Source organism: Fusarium redolens (genome assembly GCF_020744475.1).
Source record: "Fusarium redolens strain MPI-CAGE-AT-0023 chromosome Unknown BKA55scaffold_45, whole genome shotgun sequence".
Taxonomy (NCBI): domain Eukaryota; kingdom Fungi; phylum Ascomycota; class Sordariomycetes; order Hypocreales; family Nectriaceae; genus Fusarium; species Fusarium redolens.
The window spans coordinates 55,599-72,329 of NW_025763708.1; the positions used below are offsets into that span (position 1 = coordinate 55,599).

General features: G+C 47.4%; 5 protein-coding genes across 5 annotated transcripts; 3 read left to right on the plus strand and 2 right to left on the minus strand.

The window, feature by feature from the left end:
• Positions 1-844: 844 nt before the first annotated feature.
• On the plus strand, positions 845-1,568 carry BKA55DRAFT_531268 (uncharacterized protein; the record flags this gene model as incomplete). Its single annotated transcript, XM_046189216.1, has 2 exons — positions 845-1,102; positions 1,236-1,568. 2 exons carry the CDS (start codon positions 845-847, stop codon positions 1,566-1,568), a joined length of 591 nt encoding a protein of 196 aa, XP_046040737.1.
• Positions 1,569-4,544: 2,976 nt separating this feature from the next.
• BKA55DRAFT_531245 (uncharacterized protein) lies at positions 4,545-5,132 on the minus strand (the record flags this gene model as incomplete). The annotated part of the gene is made up of 1 exon (XM_046189214.1): positions 4,545-5,132. One exon carries the CDS (start codon positions 5,130-5,132, stop codon positions 4,545-4,547), a length of 588 nt encoding a protein of 195 aa, XP_046040738.1.
• A 1,334-nt stretch (positions 5,133-6,466) lies between these two features.
• Positions 6,467-7,533, plus strand: BKA55DRAFT_600495 (heat shock protein 30; the record flags this gene model as incomplete). Its single annotated transcript, XM_046196536.1, has 4 exons — positions 6,467-6,589; positions 6,650-6,942; positions 7,007-7,430; positions 7,516-7,533. 4 exons carry the CDS (start codon positions 6,467-6,469, stop codon positions 7,531-7,533), a joined length of 858 nt encoding a protein of 285 aa, XP_046040739.1.
• A 4,277-nt stretch (positions 7,534-11,810) lies between these two features.
• BKA55DRAFT_587549 (uncharacterized protein) lies at positions 11,811-12,692 on the minus strand (the record flags this gene model as incomplete). The annotated part of the gene is made up of 2 exons (XM_046194674.1): positions 11,811-11,974; positions 12,014-12,692. The coding sequence occupies 2 exons, from the start codon at positions 12,690-12,692 to the stop codon at positions 11,811-11,813; spliced, it is 843 nt and encodes a 280-aa protein (XP_046040740.1).
• A 1,863-nt stretch (positions 12,693-14,555) lies between these two features.
• Positions 14,556-16,716, plus strand: BKA55DRAFT_600497 (uncharacterized protein; the record flags this gene model as incomplete). Its single annotated transcript, XM_046196537.1, has 3 exons — positions 14,556-14,585; positions 15,009-15,700; positions 15,750-16,716. 3 exons carry the CDS (start codon positions 14,556-14,558, stop codon positions 16,714-16,716), a joined length of 1,689 nt encoding a protein of 562 aa, XP_046040741.1.
• Between the last annotated feature and the right edge of the window lie 15 nt (positions 16,717-16,731).

A 16,731-nucleotide genomic window follows, 5' to 3' on the forward strand; every position in this document is an offset into this window, starting at 1 on the left:
CTTCATTGAGATTTGATTCGTGATTGTGTTTACCAGAACCAGCCCCAGGACAATGCCTTAGACTCCATGTAGTCATACATAGGCTTCCTTCACTATGACAGATAAGTGCATCCTGTATAACGTATTGCAGTCTCTTGCAGCCGTTTCCATGAGGTACGAGGGGGCTTTGTGCCATGGTTATATACGTAGATAACTCCAATTCTTCCACTAGAGGTCTTCTAAGAGTTCTTGACTGAGAATGCATAGCCTGGGGGCGCTGCCCAAGCATTGATTGCTGTAACAAGCTTCTTCCGTGAGCTGAATTTGCCTTCAGGAGGAAGGGCGTCATCAGGGAAGTAACGAGAAGCGTCAATTGGGTTCATTATAGATAAAGAAAGGCACAGTAAGTTGAATTGGTATCGCAGAAGCTGTTGATGGTTGAATTGAAGGGAGTCAAATAAGGCCACGTATGCCTCTTACATAACAGATATTATTGGCACAGCTAGCTGTGCCTGTATGACTCGCCCCAGTACCCTGAGCATATGACGTCGCCGATCTGTCGACCTGGGTGCGGCAGGAGCTTTCAATCCGGCCCACGTCGAATGATATGAGAGCAATTAAAATGACTTGCTGTGAGTGGCTGGTCCTCATATCCCAAGGGTAGCACTACAACATTAATTTTACGCCCTGTCCGTCATCCATCGCTATGTTGAGCATCAACTGTCGCTGCGGAGACATCCCTGATAGCATGTAGCTCATCATCCGTGCGTCATGTTGGCAAGACCAGACGGGTACATGAGTAGAGCAGCCAATATCAGAACCACCTTGATGTGGTATTTCGAACGAGTCTATTCATCTCTTCAAAATGTCGTCCATGCGCGCCCTCGTATCTCTCCAGCTCCGAACCCTTCTCCGGCCGCAAGTCTTTCGTGCTTCGCCGAGATTCATGCGAATCCAGACCGCCGCGTTATCATCGGCCATCTCGGATGCTATCATCCAGGGCCACCGCGAGCTGGAAAAGTACTACAATGAGGTCATAAACTCTACAGACCATGACCATCAGCAACGCTTTGGGAACCAGTTCGTCTGGGAACTCGCGCGCCACTCCATCGGCGAGGAGCTGGTAGTCTATCCTGCTTTTGAGAAGTATATGGGCCCCAAGGGTCAGGAGATGACAGACAGCGATCGTCAGGAACACTACAAGGTAAGACCCAGAATGAACCATGGATCAAGAAAAGCGTATAACTTTGAATTAGATCAAGGAACTTCTCAAAGAATTCCAGAACATGAAATCCACGGATCCAGACTACGTGCCGAAGCTCAAGGAACTCTGGGCCCTGCTCTGGCAGCACATCCAGGAGGAGGAGAAGCTTGATATGCCGGCTCTTGAACAGTCGCTCAAGGCCCAGGGTGAGGAGATGGAGTCTTTGGCGAGAAGGTTCGACCACACAAAGAAATTTGTGCCGACACGCAGCCATCCCAGGGCAGGCGAGAAGCCACCGTTCGACACTGTCATGGGTCTCATGGCCGCGCCTATGGACAAGTTGGCTGATATGCTGCGCAAGTTTCCAGACCAGAGCAAGCTATGAGCTCTATGCCAGCAGAGTGGGGAAAGGTTGCCGTTTCAATTTGTCAGACTGACCAAAGTCAGTAATAATTAAAATATTTTAATATCTTTACATACACGGCTACTTCTCGTGCCTCAATCTCCTGCTAGCATGAAAAGCCACAAACCAGATCGACCGACTAGTAGCTCGGCAAAATGCCACCGGGAAACTGCCACTGTCCAACCTTACACACAAAGAGATCGCCCTCGTAGTACTCCGTATTCGCCTTTCCACTCCTCCAAGCCTTATCTCCGTATCGAAACTCTGCTTACACTTGGGTCAGTCTCAGTGACACCGTGAATGCTGAGTCTGATATCTCCCTCTGTCGGGTTGCCGCTGGGAAGAATAGTCGCATACATCATTTGGGGCATGCCACCAGCTTGGGCATCAATGTAGATGGAGCCCTGATCACGCCACTCCTCATCGTGGTCAAAGACGAGGTAGCCTTTGTTGAGACCGTGTGACTAAGGTGGTCTGATCTGCTAGTGGCTGGGATGTGGATACAAAGTAAGGAGCTGTGCTCCTCTCGGATACATGTAACTTAGAACTAACAACACAATCAACCCATTTTTGCTTCAACAGTGCCCAACCCATTTCAAAGCAGCAGCAACGAGGCATTTCGGCTCTGTGGAACATCTATTCCTCGCGGTGATGGGGTCTATGATTATACGTTGCGTGCTAATTAACGCAAGATCTCGTGGGGCATTGAAGAGTCAATCGAGGAAACTGTTTCCGCGGAGCTACCGGTTATCATTGTCCAAGACCTGGCCACAGGCCCGCGCTTTCACTCGTATTGTCGTCCTGGCAGCGTCGCCAGATTTTATGCTGCTGTTCCTATCCGATCTCCTCGGGGCATCAACATCAGTGTTCTGTGCGTCATCAACTCTGTGCCAGGCGCCAATTGGGACGAAACGCATTCCACTATTTTGCGTGGCCTGTCAAAAACCATTATGGGTCATTTTAGAAGACAACGGTCTTAAGAATGTCTAGAGGCGTAAAATGCAAATGAGCCTTGGTCTCCAGACGTTCATAGATGAGCAGAACCATGTTACTCACTTCCAATCCATTGAGTCATCATCATCGGACTCACACACTCCCTCGTGAGCTACCTAGTATATAGACCACACTCATTAGCACTTTCCTAGACTCTAGCTCACCAGCTATCAATAAAACTTCTTTACGCCAATAAAGTCTGACACGCGTTTACTTGCCCATGAAGAGACGTGATATCTTCGCTACGCTCAGACATCACGCCCTACGATCCTGCCAACATAAACCCTATAACGGTTTGGTTCACTCGTTGGGAAACACAACCATCACATTTTAATAGTGATTTCTTTAGTATAACGTACGAGATAAGCGAGCGAAACAGATAAGCGGGCGAAACAGCATACTGTGCAGCTAAAAATAGCTTACCCTAGAGTATCTTAAAGCTTTAATAAAATAGCTAAAAATCTAAAAACGTATTTCTAGGCATAGTATAGTTATTTACACTTAAATATTATTTTTATAGACTTTTAGCTATTTTACTTTCTATATAAAACCTTATTATATATTATATATTATGTCGCAAATAGACTTTTTAAATACCCCTTTAAGTAAGTTTGGTAACTTTCTTATATAAAAGATATAAAGTTAGATTATAGTTATTTACCTTATATAAAGCTTTTAGTTAATTTAAAGCTAAATTGATTTTTTAAGAAGTATTTGAAAATTAGCTTTTGAGGTAGAAAGTAGGGTGTTTCACTCGCTTATCCTACACATTATTAAAAATAAAGATTAACTTGTAACGGTTGCACAAGCCGTTAAACCACAGGGCAAAAGATCGGGCCATAATCGCTATGCAAGCAATCATGGATGTGCTACAGCTACCTTATAGAAGCCTTACAGCGCTATTACGGTAACCAATTGTAACATAACTAAATAAGTAAATAAAACAAAAATCTAATGCTTTATCACTTAACCAATAGGAAATTAGGTAACTCTCAAACCTAAGACCACTTAGACTGCAATAGTGATGCGTCTACTAAAACAAGTTCTGGCAATGGTGTGTGACGGTTGGGTTCCGAACTATGAAACTAGGCCGTTCTAGGTTTCTGTTTGCAGATTGCATAGGGCGTAAACTGAGCGTTGTCGAAGTGTCACGTCTCTTAATGGTAGACTCAATGCGTGTTAGGCTTGGTCAATGTAAAGAAGTTTTATTGATAGCTGGTGAGCTAAACTCTGTGAAAGTGCTAATGAGTGTGGTCTATATACTGAGAGTGATCACGGTGCTGTAGGAGGATCACGAAATGATTCTCAGAGTCACTAGTGATTTGGGGCATTCGGTCGTGACTGGGTCTTGGTGGTCACGGATGGAATCTCTTAGTGCGTGGTGATCGCCTGTAATTGGTGAAATTTATGGGGTACACGTGACGTAACCGCGAGGGTCGTAACATGGTGGGTACATCTGAACAATGACGGGAGATTCTGGTGGCTACTGGGGGTCAGAGATGCCGGAGCAAAGTCTACTAATGAAGTTCCGCGGAGTTTTCTCCGGTGATATTGAGCTAGGACGTTCCCTTCCAAGTTAAAGCCTATTAAGATATGAGAACGATTACGTCGATAATACGAAGTACTAACATCCTGAGACCAGCGCCGATAAATTCTCTCTCAACTTTAGCTTTTCCTTCTAGCATGGGTAGGAATAGAATATATATATAGCTATCCTTCAGACATGAATAGTGGAAGGATCATATTTATAAGGATTTTTTGGAAAGTTATATTGGTTCTCAAAGATAATGCGACTACGTCAGTAGGTATATTTAGGTAAGTAAGTTTATTATTAACGATAATATTCTTACCTATTAAATTATATAATATAGAATAAAGACTTATATTCTAACTCGGGTTGCTCGTATCAATTATCTCACTGAATTACTTTGTTTCTATGCCTCCCGTGTGCTTCGAGAATAGTCCCTACTGCCTCAACGCAATTCTGTCGCGTCTCCGTAATGGCGTGTACCACCATGTCCTCCTCAAACGGCCACTTGTCGGCGATCTCCTTACTTCCACACATGTCGCACTTAACGAACTGCTCCGGGCCGCCCATGCATCAGCACGGTGGACGTATATGCCCTGTATCTTGGTTGACTGCCGGCAGCCCATGCGGTCCAGGCTGTTATCGATTGTCTGCAGTACGTAGTGCAGCCGGTTACACCCATTAGGGAGGACTACGGCGCCGTCCGGGCTTGCCAGTAGTGACTCGATATTCAGGGTGGTGTCAATTCCGATGAGAAATACCTGCCCTGCAGGTGTCCGGGCGAAAACAAGGAGGCAATCATCGTGCTCCCACGGCTCGGATGAGCGGACAGCGAATTCGATAAAATCCTCTGGTTGATAGTTGAGTACCTGAAGGGCTGAGATAGCGAAGGCTTTAGCGGCTTCGAGAGCGCTATGCGTACCGAGGACGTAGACGGAACGCGTAGCCTCCGAAGGTTCTTTTTGATAGTCAATCACCGTGAGGACAGTGTGATAAAGGAGCTCCGGGACGTTGTCAGCCGCCATAGCAAGTATTCGTTAGTACTTCTTGGGTAAATCGTGTTCAATTCGTATAGTAATTAAAATTGCCTATTAGCGTACTAACATGAGGAAGAACAGTAGAGAGAAGATGTTGGATGTTATATGACATACCGCTTAATTCTAAGCCGACTGTTGTGTGGCCGATCGCATCATGTTTGCTCACATGCAGGTTCCCGGTATCAAGTCATGACGCTTTCTTGTCGTATGGCAACGGGATGTTCCGAAGTGTGAGTATAAAGCTTAATCAGGCAAGGGCTGCGGTACGGAGAAATCGGATATGCAATACCGTCAAAGGCTTGTTAGTCAGGACAAGTATTGACTTTAAGAAGGAGAGAATGCTCCGTGGCATCCCACATCATCTAAAGGGGCAACTGGGTTTCTAAAGTCTCTAACCTACATAAAAAGCAAGTTAACCACCTTATCAGGATCAAACTAGCCTGCCTACCTCAACACAAAAGATGCAAGGTCAAATCGAGGTGCAGCGTTTATAGTGGGTACATGCAGGCCTTAACGGCAAGGAGGAATTGCCTTTAATAGTGTCGTTTCTACTAGAAGACGTAATATATTGAGTTTAAAGAGCGCTCTCTATTTTGCCTTTCTTAATAAATAGCTCCTAATTATTACTACTTTCACTGACTTAGAAAATCTTACAATTACATTAGATTTATTAATGTCATATAGAACTCAAATTCATGATCTCGCATTAAATGTTTGCGTGCTTCTGACTTCAACCGCCGTGCGTCATATTGAGCTTATGTTCATGTGACACTGACAACATATTTTTCGAAATAAACTGTCAGTTATCAACCATTCATCATTCTGGGGGCAGAAAGCCACATCTCGAATTACTCCGGGTAAGAGGCGCGCTTGGCGGTGAAATCGTGATAACTCTTACGTAGCAGGACATGGTACACCCAACCATTTCGCCCCAGCCACACTTGACACGTGAATTATCACCAATACGCACCCCGTGAAGTGAATCATTGGTTAGAGCAGCAAGACACTGCCTACGTCATAGACTGGGTTTGCCTATGACAGACGGCTACGCACGAATTAATGACGAAGATGTGATGTGCTCGGTGTAAGTCTAATCTTTGGCAGATGCAGGTGCCAGGTCGACAGGCAGGCTACGACGAGAGACTTGGATTTATTAGAAAAGGGCTGGAATCATCCGCTTCCACTCAATCTTCCCCCGTTTACATGCCCATCTACTTACAACCTACACGAAACCCGATATCATTTTATTCGGGTTAACACGGCCCCAATAAGGCCATACCAACTTCACGACAACATTGAGTAACTTCATTACCATGGCAGCTATGGACTTGATCTACTCCCGTAATGACGCTCTCGACGTCAACCCTCAGGGCGGCCAATCTCACCTCTCCGAGGGAGGCTCCGACTGGCTCTGGGCCGTTATGGCTTGCTTCACCCTCGCCTTCGTTCGTCAACTCTGTGAATTCTTCCGCCGCGAAACTTCTAGCTAACCACACGTCCAACAGCTCGTCTACTATGCCCTTAGCTTCCGGCCGCATCACGGGGAGAAAATCTTCCATTACCTCTTCTCCATCGCCCTGCTCGTCGGCGCTATCTCCTACTTCGCCATGGCCTCCGGGCTCGCATATTCCGTCATCCCAACGCAACTCTACACAAGAGATGCCGCAACGTACCAGATCTTCTTTGCTAAATACATTTTCTGGGTCGTCGCCTTCCCCATCATTATTATAGCTCTTGGACTTATTAGTGGCGTAAGCTGGGCAACCATCTTATTCAACGTCTTTCTAGCTTGGATCTGGTAAGTGAAGCATTTCTGATATACGGATTCGTTCAAGGATAGACCAGCTGACTAATTTTAATAGGATCATTTCGTATCTCTGCTCTGCCTACACGGCCACCCGGTATAAGTGGGGATTCTACGCCTTCGGCACTGTCGCCTACCTCCTGCTCGCCTTTCAAACCATATGGGCAAGCCGCTCCTCCGCTCGCCGCCCCTCTACTGACCGCTCGTCCGTCGACCGCGACCATACCATGCTCGCTGGCTTTGTCAATCTCCTCTGGCTCCTGTACCCGATTGCCTTTGCCGTCTCGGACGGTGGCAACGTCATCAGTGTCACTCGGAGCCTTATTTTCTTCGGCATCCTTGACCTCCTCCTCCTGTGTGGCACCGCGTTCGCTTTCCTTTTCCTCGCATGCAGGTGGGACTACGGTCGCTTACACCTAAGCTTTACCCAGTATGGCCGGGTTGGCTCATATGGAAATGCCGTGCACCCCGAGAAGGGACATGTAGGCATGCATCCGCCAGCGGGCACTGTCACGACTGCGTCTGACTTATAGTGGTATGAGCTGAGCTGTCTAAGATAATGTATAGTCGAGGGAGAGCGACTAAGTGAGAAGTAATTAATAATTACTTAGGAAAGGGTAGGATAGGATATATATGACGGTGTATAACAAGCGAGTGTCTCACTAGGATTTACGTCTTAAATCGCGGTTTTAAAAGTACTCTTAAAAATCTACCCTCAGTCTAAAAACGGCCAAGGTTTTCAAATTCATTTAATTAGTATTAAAGGTAACATACACAATAAGCAAGCCAGTCAGATAAGCTTGCTGGTAAAAATCCCCTAACCAAAAGCGCCTCTATATTGATTCTTAACCACCTGGTATATGACAGTCAAATAGAGAGTCCAATATCCTTCTTGCACTTCAAGCTTATCGCAATGACCCAAAACGAAGTTTCTGACGCGCTGCAAAGCCCTATCAAGCCTATTATAGTAATCTCTTTACTCGAGAGAATGGCATTATTACGCGTGCGACTAAATCGCTAAATCAAGCAAGTTATTTAATCTTGAATAATAAATTATAACGTACATGATAAGCGAGTGGACCAAAAATCTCAACCTTTGGGATAGACATCACCATAAAAACACAACAAATTATCCGATCAATTAAAACTAATCGCTATACTCTTCCCCAGATATAACGACAACTATCTGGAATGTTTTTGTATTATGACTTGTCTTGCCGCATGTTCCACAATGCCTTTCCTTTATTTGTGCCGACCCTCTTTGACTACCACTTCTCGACGATTCGGCCACTGCCTGTGTATTAATATCCTTCTGGCCAATTGCTTCCCTACCTCCCTCTAGAGTCATCTTCCCTCTTTTCTGTAGGCGGGTCCTTTTTGCCCTCCGGCGCCGGCTTAGTGTGTCATTTGCCCGTCGAAGGTCTTGGATCTCAGACCTTATCAATGCCATCTCATACATAACCGCCTTCGTTCCTTTAGAAAGAGACTTTAGTTTATCTAGAATAGACTCTGGGGAGCTACTTTGATGCCTTCTGATTCGTCTTTCAAGGTATTCAGACTGAGATTTAGCCTCGAGGACGGTCTTTGGGGTCTTTGAAATCCAAGGGTTATAGTGGCTAGCCTCCTCCTCGAAAGGCGTTGGAGTCCGCACCTGCATATCAAGCTTTGAGACCACACTTTCCGGATGAAAAGGAACAGGTATAGCTCTCTTAAAAGCTCCCTTGATATTCTTCTCGGTCATAGTAGCTTGAAAAGCGGCATAAAAGGCCGGGAGGAACTCAGTCTTAGAAATATGGGTTATAGACCTTCTGATCAGATGCTCTATTTCTCGACCATACGCCTTTTTCAGTGGCCCAAAGCACCCAACATCAAGAGGTTAAAGTAGATGAGACGAATGAGCCGCATACAGAGCGTGATAATCTTATTATCCTCGCAGTATCTCTCAAAGTCGGCGGAATGGTGGCTTTCGTGACCATCAAGGATTAGAAGACGATAGGGACCAGTTGATCGGTTAGTTGTAGACCGATCAAAGTGCCTTAGCCACTCGAGACCCGTCTCGTTATCTGTCCAGACATTTGGGCTCTTTGCAATAACCCAATCGCGCGGGAGGTCGCATTCTTGGTACCAATTGGCAAGGTGATATTGGCCCGCAACCACGATAAATGGCTCGATTGCCTGACCTTCTGCATTAACCGCTTGGATTGCTGTAACCCATTCCTGATTTCAAGGCTGGACTGATTTCTGCCTTCCACGCCTCTCTGAGCCGGTGACAACTACACCGCTTGAGATCACGCCTATCATAAAGCCGGCCTCATCAAAGTTCCAGATATCATCTGATCGGATGCCATACTTCGCCATTCCATTTAACGCAAGGGTAAACCACTTCCTAATCACAGTTGGATCTTCACAATTGGCCCTCTGGTAGTCGTATTTACGTGAAAAACGTGTCTTATGCTCTGATTGTCGCTTGACGAAGTTATAAGCCCAGCGCTTGCCGACAGGTCTTGCTTCGCGGTCAGCTAGCAGTCGATTGGCCATTTCTTCAACAAATTGCAGTCGCGGAAGGGGGGGTGGAAGTCCTCACGAATCTAGGTCGAGAATGAATTAAACTACTATCTGTTCTTCCAGATCAGATAGTCTGCGAGACTTTGGGATAATATCGCGTCGTGATTGAATGCTATTCTTTCGATCGCGGAGAGTACTATAGCTAACTTGGTAGGCTTCTGCAGTTGGTCGAGCTTTAAGCTTGGGTTATTTTGAAGGGCTTGAAGTGCAAGAATAATTCTAGCTTCGTTAGAAGATTGTGACATGTTAGATGGTTGAGAACTATTTAACTAGATAGAAATGTTGTAGGTTAAGGGATTTTTGGTCGGGCCACTTGTCTGGTTGGGTCACTTATCACATACGTTATTAAAAGTCTAAGTTCTACTTATCTGAGAGAGAACAACTCAGCTTAACTACATAGTATCCACATCCCAGCCACCAGCAGCTTGGGCCATCGTAATCATATAGTTTTAATAGAGACATATAGATAACCAGTAGTTGCGTGGTTGATTGATGAAGTTGGCACGCAGAGAGCGCTGATGGTGGTACTATCGTGAGATGTGTCCCCTGTTATTAGCCCCTGAGGCGAGACGCGAACGAAGTAGAGGTAATTCGGTTTTTTAATGCAATCTCCTCCGCATCTTCGACTGGTCCAATAACATATTGTAAACTCTTAATTCCTTCTCTACTTTGGTCGATGACTTGGCTTCGTGGGCTGACGATGTCGAGGAGGACGATGCGGTCCGCATAGAAGGCCAGCTTGCACAGTGCGTCGGTGCCGGCACCTTCTCGCATTCTGATAGCCGACAAGAATTAGAGCAATAAGTTTCTCCCTCTGTCTGGGTGCCGCAACTGAGGCATGGATCATGCGACCATTCTTGGCCTGATGGCATATCGGAGAGTGCCGGAAAGTTTGACGATGTTGGGGAGTAAGGGAGCGATGGCAGGGCTGACACATTCTTGTAATGCAGAGCTCGAAGCGTTGTGGAGCAGAGGTTTGCTCTTTCTAGCCACTGATGCAAGAGTTAACGCGCAACAATCGCCTCTTCAGTCAACTCCCCACCCTCTCTCCAACTTATAGACTATGTTCTACATATATACCTGCTCTTTTTAGATCCTTGCCACCTACGTCCCAATATTCATCATATATCCTGATCAATTTGTTCCCACTGACTGACTAGCTTCGATATACAGAATCACTTCAAAGCGTAGCCACTGACCCTGTTAATAACAGCAGAGCGCTACGCTGACCATTTCTTGCCAATAAAACCGCCAGGTTGACGCAATAATGTCCTTTGCTATCGCTTAATGGTGGCCAAATGCCGATAAGCGGTTGACCAGGCACCTAACAGACAGATAGGTAAGATCTTCCGGCATAGCATAGTGTCCTTTAGGATCATAAAACTTTATAACCCGCGCTGGCACCAGACTAGCGAGTTATGTTCTGGTATTAGGACCTTATTTTGTCAATATGTCGACACACTCCTAAGTCCGGATGAGTCCAGAATGAGGTTACTGGTCACAGGTGAGGGGAGGATTACCTCAGCATCCTGCATGGCTTAGTACCGAGTTCAGGCGAGAACCAATGCATGGAATGAAGATCTTTTCGCCCCTTGGGGTTCTAGACCCAAAGCACAGTGTGGTAATTATGCTTTTCACAGTCCGGACGATTTGGTGCTGATGCTCAGAGCCCCACAGCTTCTTACACCGAATGGTTCAGCCAGTTTTAACCCTTCAGCGACGCGCCAAGGTCGCCAAGTGTTTGACGTCATATCCTTCATAGCTAAGCCTCTTTGTCTGATTCTCGCTTGCCTGCTCTCAAGTGATTCATGTGGAGGATCCCGAAGGTCCCAACAATACCGGTATACGATATCCTGTCTTCATGTCTTGATGGGGCGACCACCCATTCAGGCATTTTTAAAAGGATAATCTTCGCACTATTCACTAATCGGGCAACTCCCTGTGTACTAGTGAGGTCCGAAGAAAGGTGGACTCGATCTTTGGCCACTGGCGAGAGCTGTTTCCGGACCATCGCCGGTAATCTATCCTCTCCAGGATCTTTCTACGGTTTCGCTGCCATCGAGTTCTGTTCTACGTTTCCGTTTGCAACTCCCTGGCGTGCGGGTACTGGAAAGCATCGCCCTAACTCCATATTCATAGAGGTACGAGACATTATAAGCCAACTTTGTCTTAACCCGAATCGTAAATAGCTCTTCACGTGGTTTCTTATCCCGTATTCCTAATATTAAGGGACAGAGGTAGCGACTAGCGTCAAAATACAAATATGTGTCCCAAGCAACCTCATCCGCTTGGTGTTCTCACGGTCCCTCGTAGACGAATAACCCTGGTCCATATTCAGTGAAGGATAATGGTGGAACTGGCTGGGTAAGGGCCATCGAATCAGGCGGCATAGTAGCCGTTTGAAATGGTCCTAAACCCATCATATCGAACATGACATCTATAACCTTCGAGATGCTAGATTCTTACTGAGAAGAGATTCTCAGGGTTGCCGGGAAGCCACCTCCATTTAGACTCTGCGTATTCAACTCTTTGGCGGTGCTAGCATCACTTGGGCTTCCATCGCAGGGCCTTAGCAAATTGCCATAGGTATCAAAGGCAGTAGAGCAAGCGACTAGCCTATCCACACACTTTTGCGCCTCATTCGCGATGTAGTTCTGGATGAGAACGCAATTGCATTGTGTATGTCGCAGTAATTGGGTCTTTAGGTGGTAAATTTCGACGGCTAGAGAGTCGAAACACGTCATGAGATAGCGGTTTTGGTCCTCCATAGTTTCTTCTCGAGAAGCGAGGGCTAAGGCTTCATCACGCTTGCGGAGACGACACTTGTTCGCCGCAATGCGATTACGTTCAAGCACTCGGCGCCGGTGAGGATCCTTGGGAAGATCATCATCATCAAGCTCCTTATGCTGACCCGCAACCTTCTGCTCTTTTAGCTGCTTCTTGGGTTTTCGGCCCCTTTTCCTTGGGTTGGGTGACTCTGCAGCCTGCCCAGAGGCACTGGACTCGAGAAGCACCTCATTTGCTTGTGATTGTCTTCGGGTATGGGCTCGCCGGTTCAACTTCTTGTCTCCCATAACGGATGGTAGTATATTTTGCAGTGTTTCGCTACCTCCGAGGTTCTTGAATTCCGCGGGCTGAGTCGGTAATGCGTTGTAGGTGGACCCGACACCCACTTCCATCGGGACCGGGGAGGCATCAATTGCTTCCTTAAAGAATGAGCTGGCGCCTGTTTGACTTGGCGTCGGCTGATATGTCATATGGTTTCGAGACATTGGGGAAGCGGTACTCATCATGCAGGATGGTGGGATCATTAGTACGGGGTGGTGGTGATAACTTTTGGGTGAGAATCGAAGGCAAGATCTCTCAGCGGTGAAGAACAGGACTACACGAAGATCATATAAAGTGATTTAGGTCCGTAGATTGTAAATGCTAGCCCCGTTAATAAGCTGCGATGAGAGGTCTTCAATGGCCTAGGTTGACACTCTAGATATGGCAGAAGAGGGAATTCAAAGAGAATTGCCCAAGTAGGTGGGCCAAACGACATGAGTAGGGCATGGGAGGATCGAGGAGGATGCAAGGATTAAATATGGCAGCTTTCACAGGCAACTAACAGACCGGACTGCGGTACCGGGCGCAGTGCGCAAACCTTATCTGTACCTAGCCAGGAACACAGAATCAGCAGAGGCTAAGCTTAGGACAACCAGGCCATGAGCAGAAAACAGACTTTGCCCGTGGGAGCGGGATGTTCAAACGCCCATTTTCAGAACCTGAGGAGATCAAAAATCCCTTTGTTTAAGGAGATGACTTATGCAGCCATGATTGGCCAATCTGCCGGGGTTTCGGAGTCCGCAATTAGTCATCATCCATGTCGTTGAGTCTCGAGGGACAGGCAATTTCACTGGGGCAATAGAACACACAGAGTCATGCATGCAGACATGCTCGACTTGCTTGAAGCTCTTGGAGTTCTGATATGCAGTGGCCTGAACGGGCACCAACGAGGTTGCGAAGGCGGGGGATGGGTCGGCGGTTTACGGTATGCGCAGGTATGTGATTGTGCTTGGACTTTGGGGGGACGAGGGCTCTGCATAGAGGATAACCGGACACACCAGCTCACCGGAAGGCGCCGAGTAGGGGGCCAGATGAAGATACGACCGGGAGCATTTTGTCCGTAGTTCTCATCCGACGTGTAATGCGGGGAATTGGAGGGGTAGCACGTTCTCTTAATGAGAACTAGCGCCATGTCCTCACCTCTAAGTTTCGGCCATCTGCGCCATATTTTCACTCGATATCCTGACACCGCATAAACTCTGTGTTGGAGTCATGGAGAGCATCAGACGTCTGCTATGTGGTAGTTGATGATCGGTAGGTGCTCTTGCCGGTAGCTCTTGAGGCTCCGCAGACACTGTGGATCATCAATTTGTCGGCTTCAGTCGGAGGTGACATGGCGCATAAGATCGCGTCGCGGATAACTCAAAGTCTGCCCAAGCTAGTTGTGCGTTTTTTTTGATGACATCTGTTTTGACTGGTGGTCACTGCATATGCAACCCTGTGTTACCGACATCATAAGTGCGTTTTCCACACGTTGAATCCCGGCGCGGGCGAACCGTCGTATTGTAATTAACAAACAGCGAGAACGAGATTTTTGGAAACAGCAGCCACAAAAGAACCCAATGGGCTTCAACCGTTCATTGCATCTACCCCCGTGTTGTTTTGACTCGAGGGAGCACGCCACGAACACGACGCGTCCACCAATGACAGCGCCAACATCTGAGCAGCAGCACAACCCACGGAAGTGTGACGGCGGAGCCTAAATCTTCGAGCGTCGCCATGATTTTTCACTTTTACTTGCGTAGTGAATTCTTTTTGCGTCATCGTCATTCTCCGCTCCCGCCCCAAATCCAGCGCCTGGACACTGTACACTGCGCGCCCCGCTGCACATTGCCCTCATTAAGTGAAGAGAAGGCAATGCAAGTCAAGTTACAGCTGTCAATTACGCAAGCGATGTGTCTCTGACCTGCTCTACCGAGTACGGCTTAGAGGCCATGGCAAGGTGGCTCGAAACTCTCCGACCGGTCTGTAACGGTACCGTAGGATAAGTTTCCCAGCAGTATCCCTGATATCCTTGAGTGGTTAACATGTGAATATGACTGATTGCCAAGATGAAGAAGGGCATTTCACTGTAAAATGGCACCTTGCAGAGAGTGTCATTCATGATGTCACTCTATCGCTTTCATGGCGTAGCTACTCTTCTCTCTTCTTCAATCTCGATTGCCATGGGCCATTATTGACACAACGCCACGCCCAGGTTGTTGGGACCTCAACCTTCCTTTTCTTGCCAACGGTCGCACACACCGGAGCTATCCTCAAGATCAGGGGCGAATTCTAACAACCCAAAAAAAACCGGAGCTTTCATTACACCTCAAATCGAGCAGCCTGGATATACCCCTGTATGACGTGCGGTGTGTGGGAGGCAGCTCTATGAACCATCTATCCAGACGGCCGCTCTACCCTCCTCCAAAGGGAGCAGCTACTTTATTTTCTCAAAAATTGACGAATGCCAATCTCCCTCGCGACTGGCGGGCAGGACAACGACGTCTCTGTCTAGAGCAGACCCAAGGAGCGACCCTTGCTATCAGTCTCTTGAACATCCAGACCCCGCACCCTCTTCAGCTTCCTCGCCGTCTCCTATCCACCGAGAGTCAAGGGATATGTCCTGCTCCTCGACACCCGCTAGGTATATTTCCACCCTATCTGATTACGATGAAGGAATCCACCTGATCGAGTCGTCAGCAGAGCGCGCTTGGCTGCCCCAATTTCTGAAAGACGGTTTCTTTGCGCCACGGGACGATGGCCTGGAACGCCGGCCGGATCTCAAGGCTTACGACTCGTGCAGCGCCTCGTCTGTTGACAATGATAAGCCGGCTGATACGTCAACAGGGGGTTCTCCGGAATTAGGAGAGATTCACGAACACGCTGAAGATGACACTGCTATCAACGCCCAGCCGTGGAGGAATGTTGACTACCTTTCTCATGAATGGAAGGAAGAAGACATCTGGTCATCATGGAAATATATTACCAGCCGCCGAGGAGAGCACCCTAATAGCACCCGTTTGGAGAATGCATGCTGGAGAACATGGATAAAATACAAAAACAACCTGAAGACTGTGTCTCCCGAAACGCTCAACTGGTAAGAACATGACGGACTTAGGCACGAGTATCAAGCTAACTTTGTGCAGGCTGAAAGATAGTGATGTGAGTTGGCTATATGGGCCCGTTCAGCCAGGTGCTAGCAAGATCTACTGTACGCAGACTGGGCTTTCCGGTGCCTCATTGTTACCGCCAAACTCACTAGTCAACAACAACAGGAAGCCTATCTTGAAGAAAAGGAGCATATCAGATATAATGCTGCAGAGACCATTGTCAATATCATCCTTACCTCAGCAGGTAACCCCAGTGGCCCAAGCGAGGCAGAATGACAGCCGGCGATTGAAAGAGCTTTCATCTGATCGCGCAGCGACGAGGGACCATACCATGTTTCCCTTCCCTTCGACGCCAATGAGCTGTGATACCTCGAGTATGCTGCCATCGTCAGCATCCACTGGGGTCTCATCACCGGGTGTTGAGCGAAAACACATCCACTTCAATTATAAAGTGGAGCAATGTATCGCCGTCGAGGTCAAGGACGACGATGACGACGGCGATATCAGTACCGATGCCGATTCCGAAGACGGAATCAGAATGAAGCTGGACTGGCCGCGAAAGTCGGCGAAGGAGGGCAATTCGTTACTGTCTGATGGAAAGACAATCGCAATGCTTCCATCAACGACATTAAAACATCGAGAACATATACTAGACGTCCCAGAAAAGGCTATATGTTACACCTCTAGCACCTTACACAGCCATCTCGTTTTACCTTTCTCAGCACAAGAGACATCTCGTCCACCCAAAGCGTCGGATAGGTTCTCCGAGGATTTAATGGCTGCCTATACAGACTTAGCCTGGTACAGCTCTGGGGGTTTCGAAGAACATCGTCCGCACCGCACTACTTCTACAGACAGCTTGACTGCCGAGCCAGCTGGCATGTTTATGCCTTATGGGGAGGCGGTCACATCTTCAAGCAAAGGGATGTTTTGCCGCATTATTGACACCGTGAACACAGCCAGGGATATGGTCTATGTTATTTGGAACAGTGGCTGGAGATGAAGCTTTGGAACGATG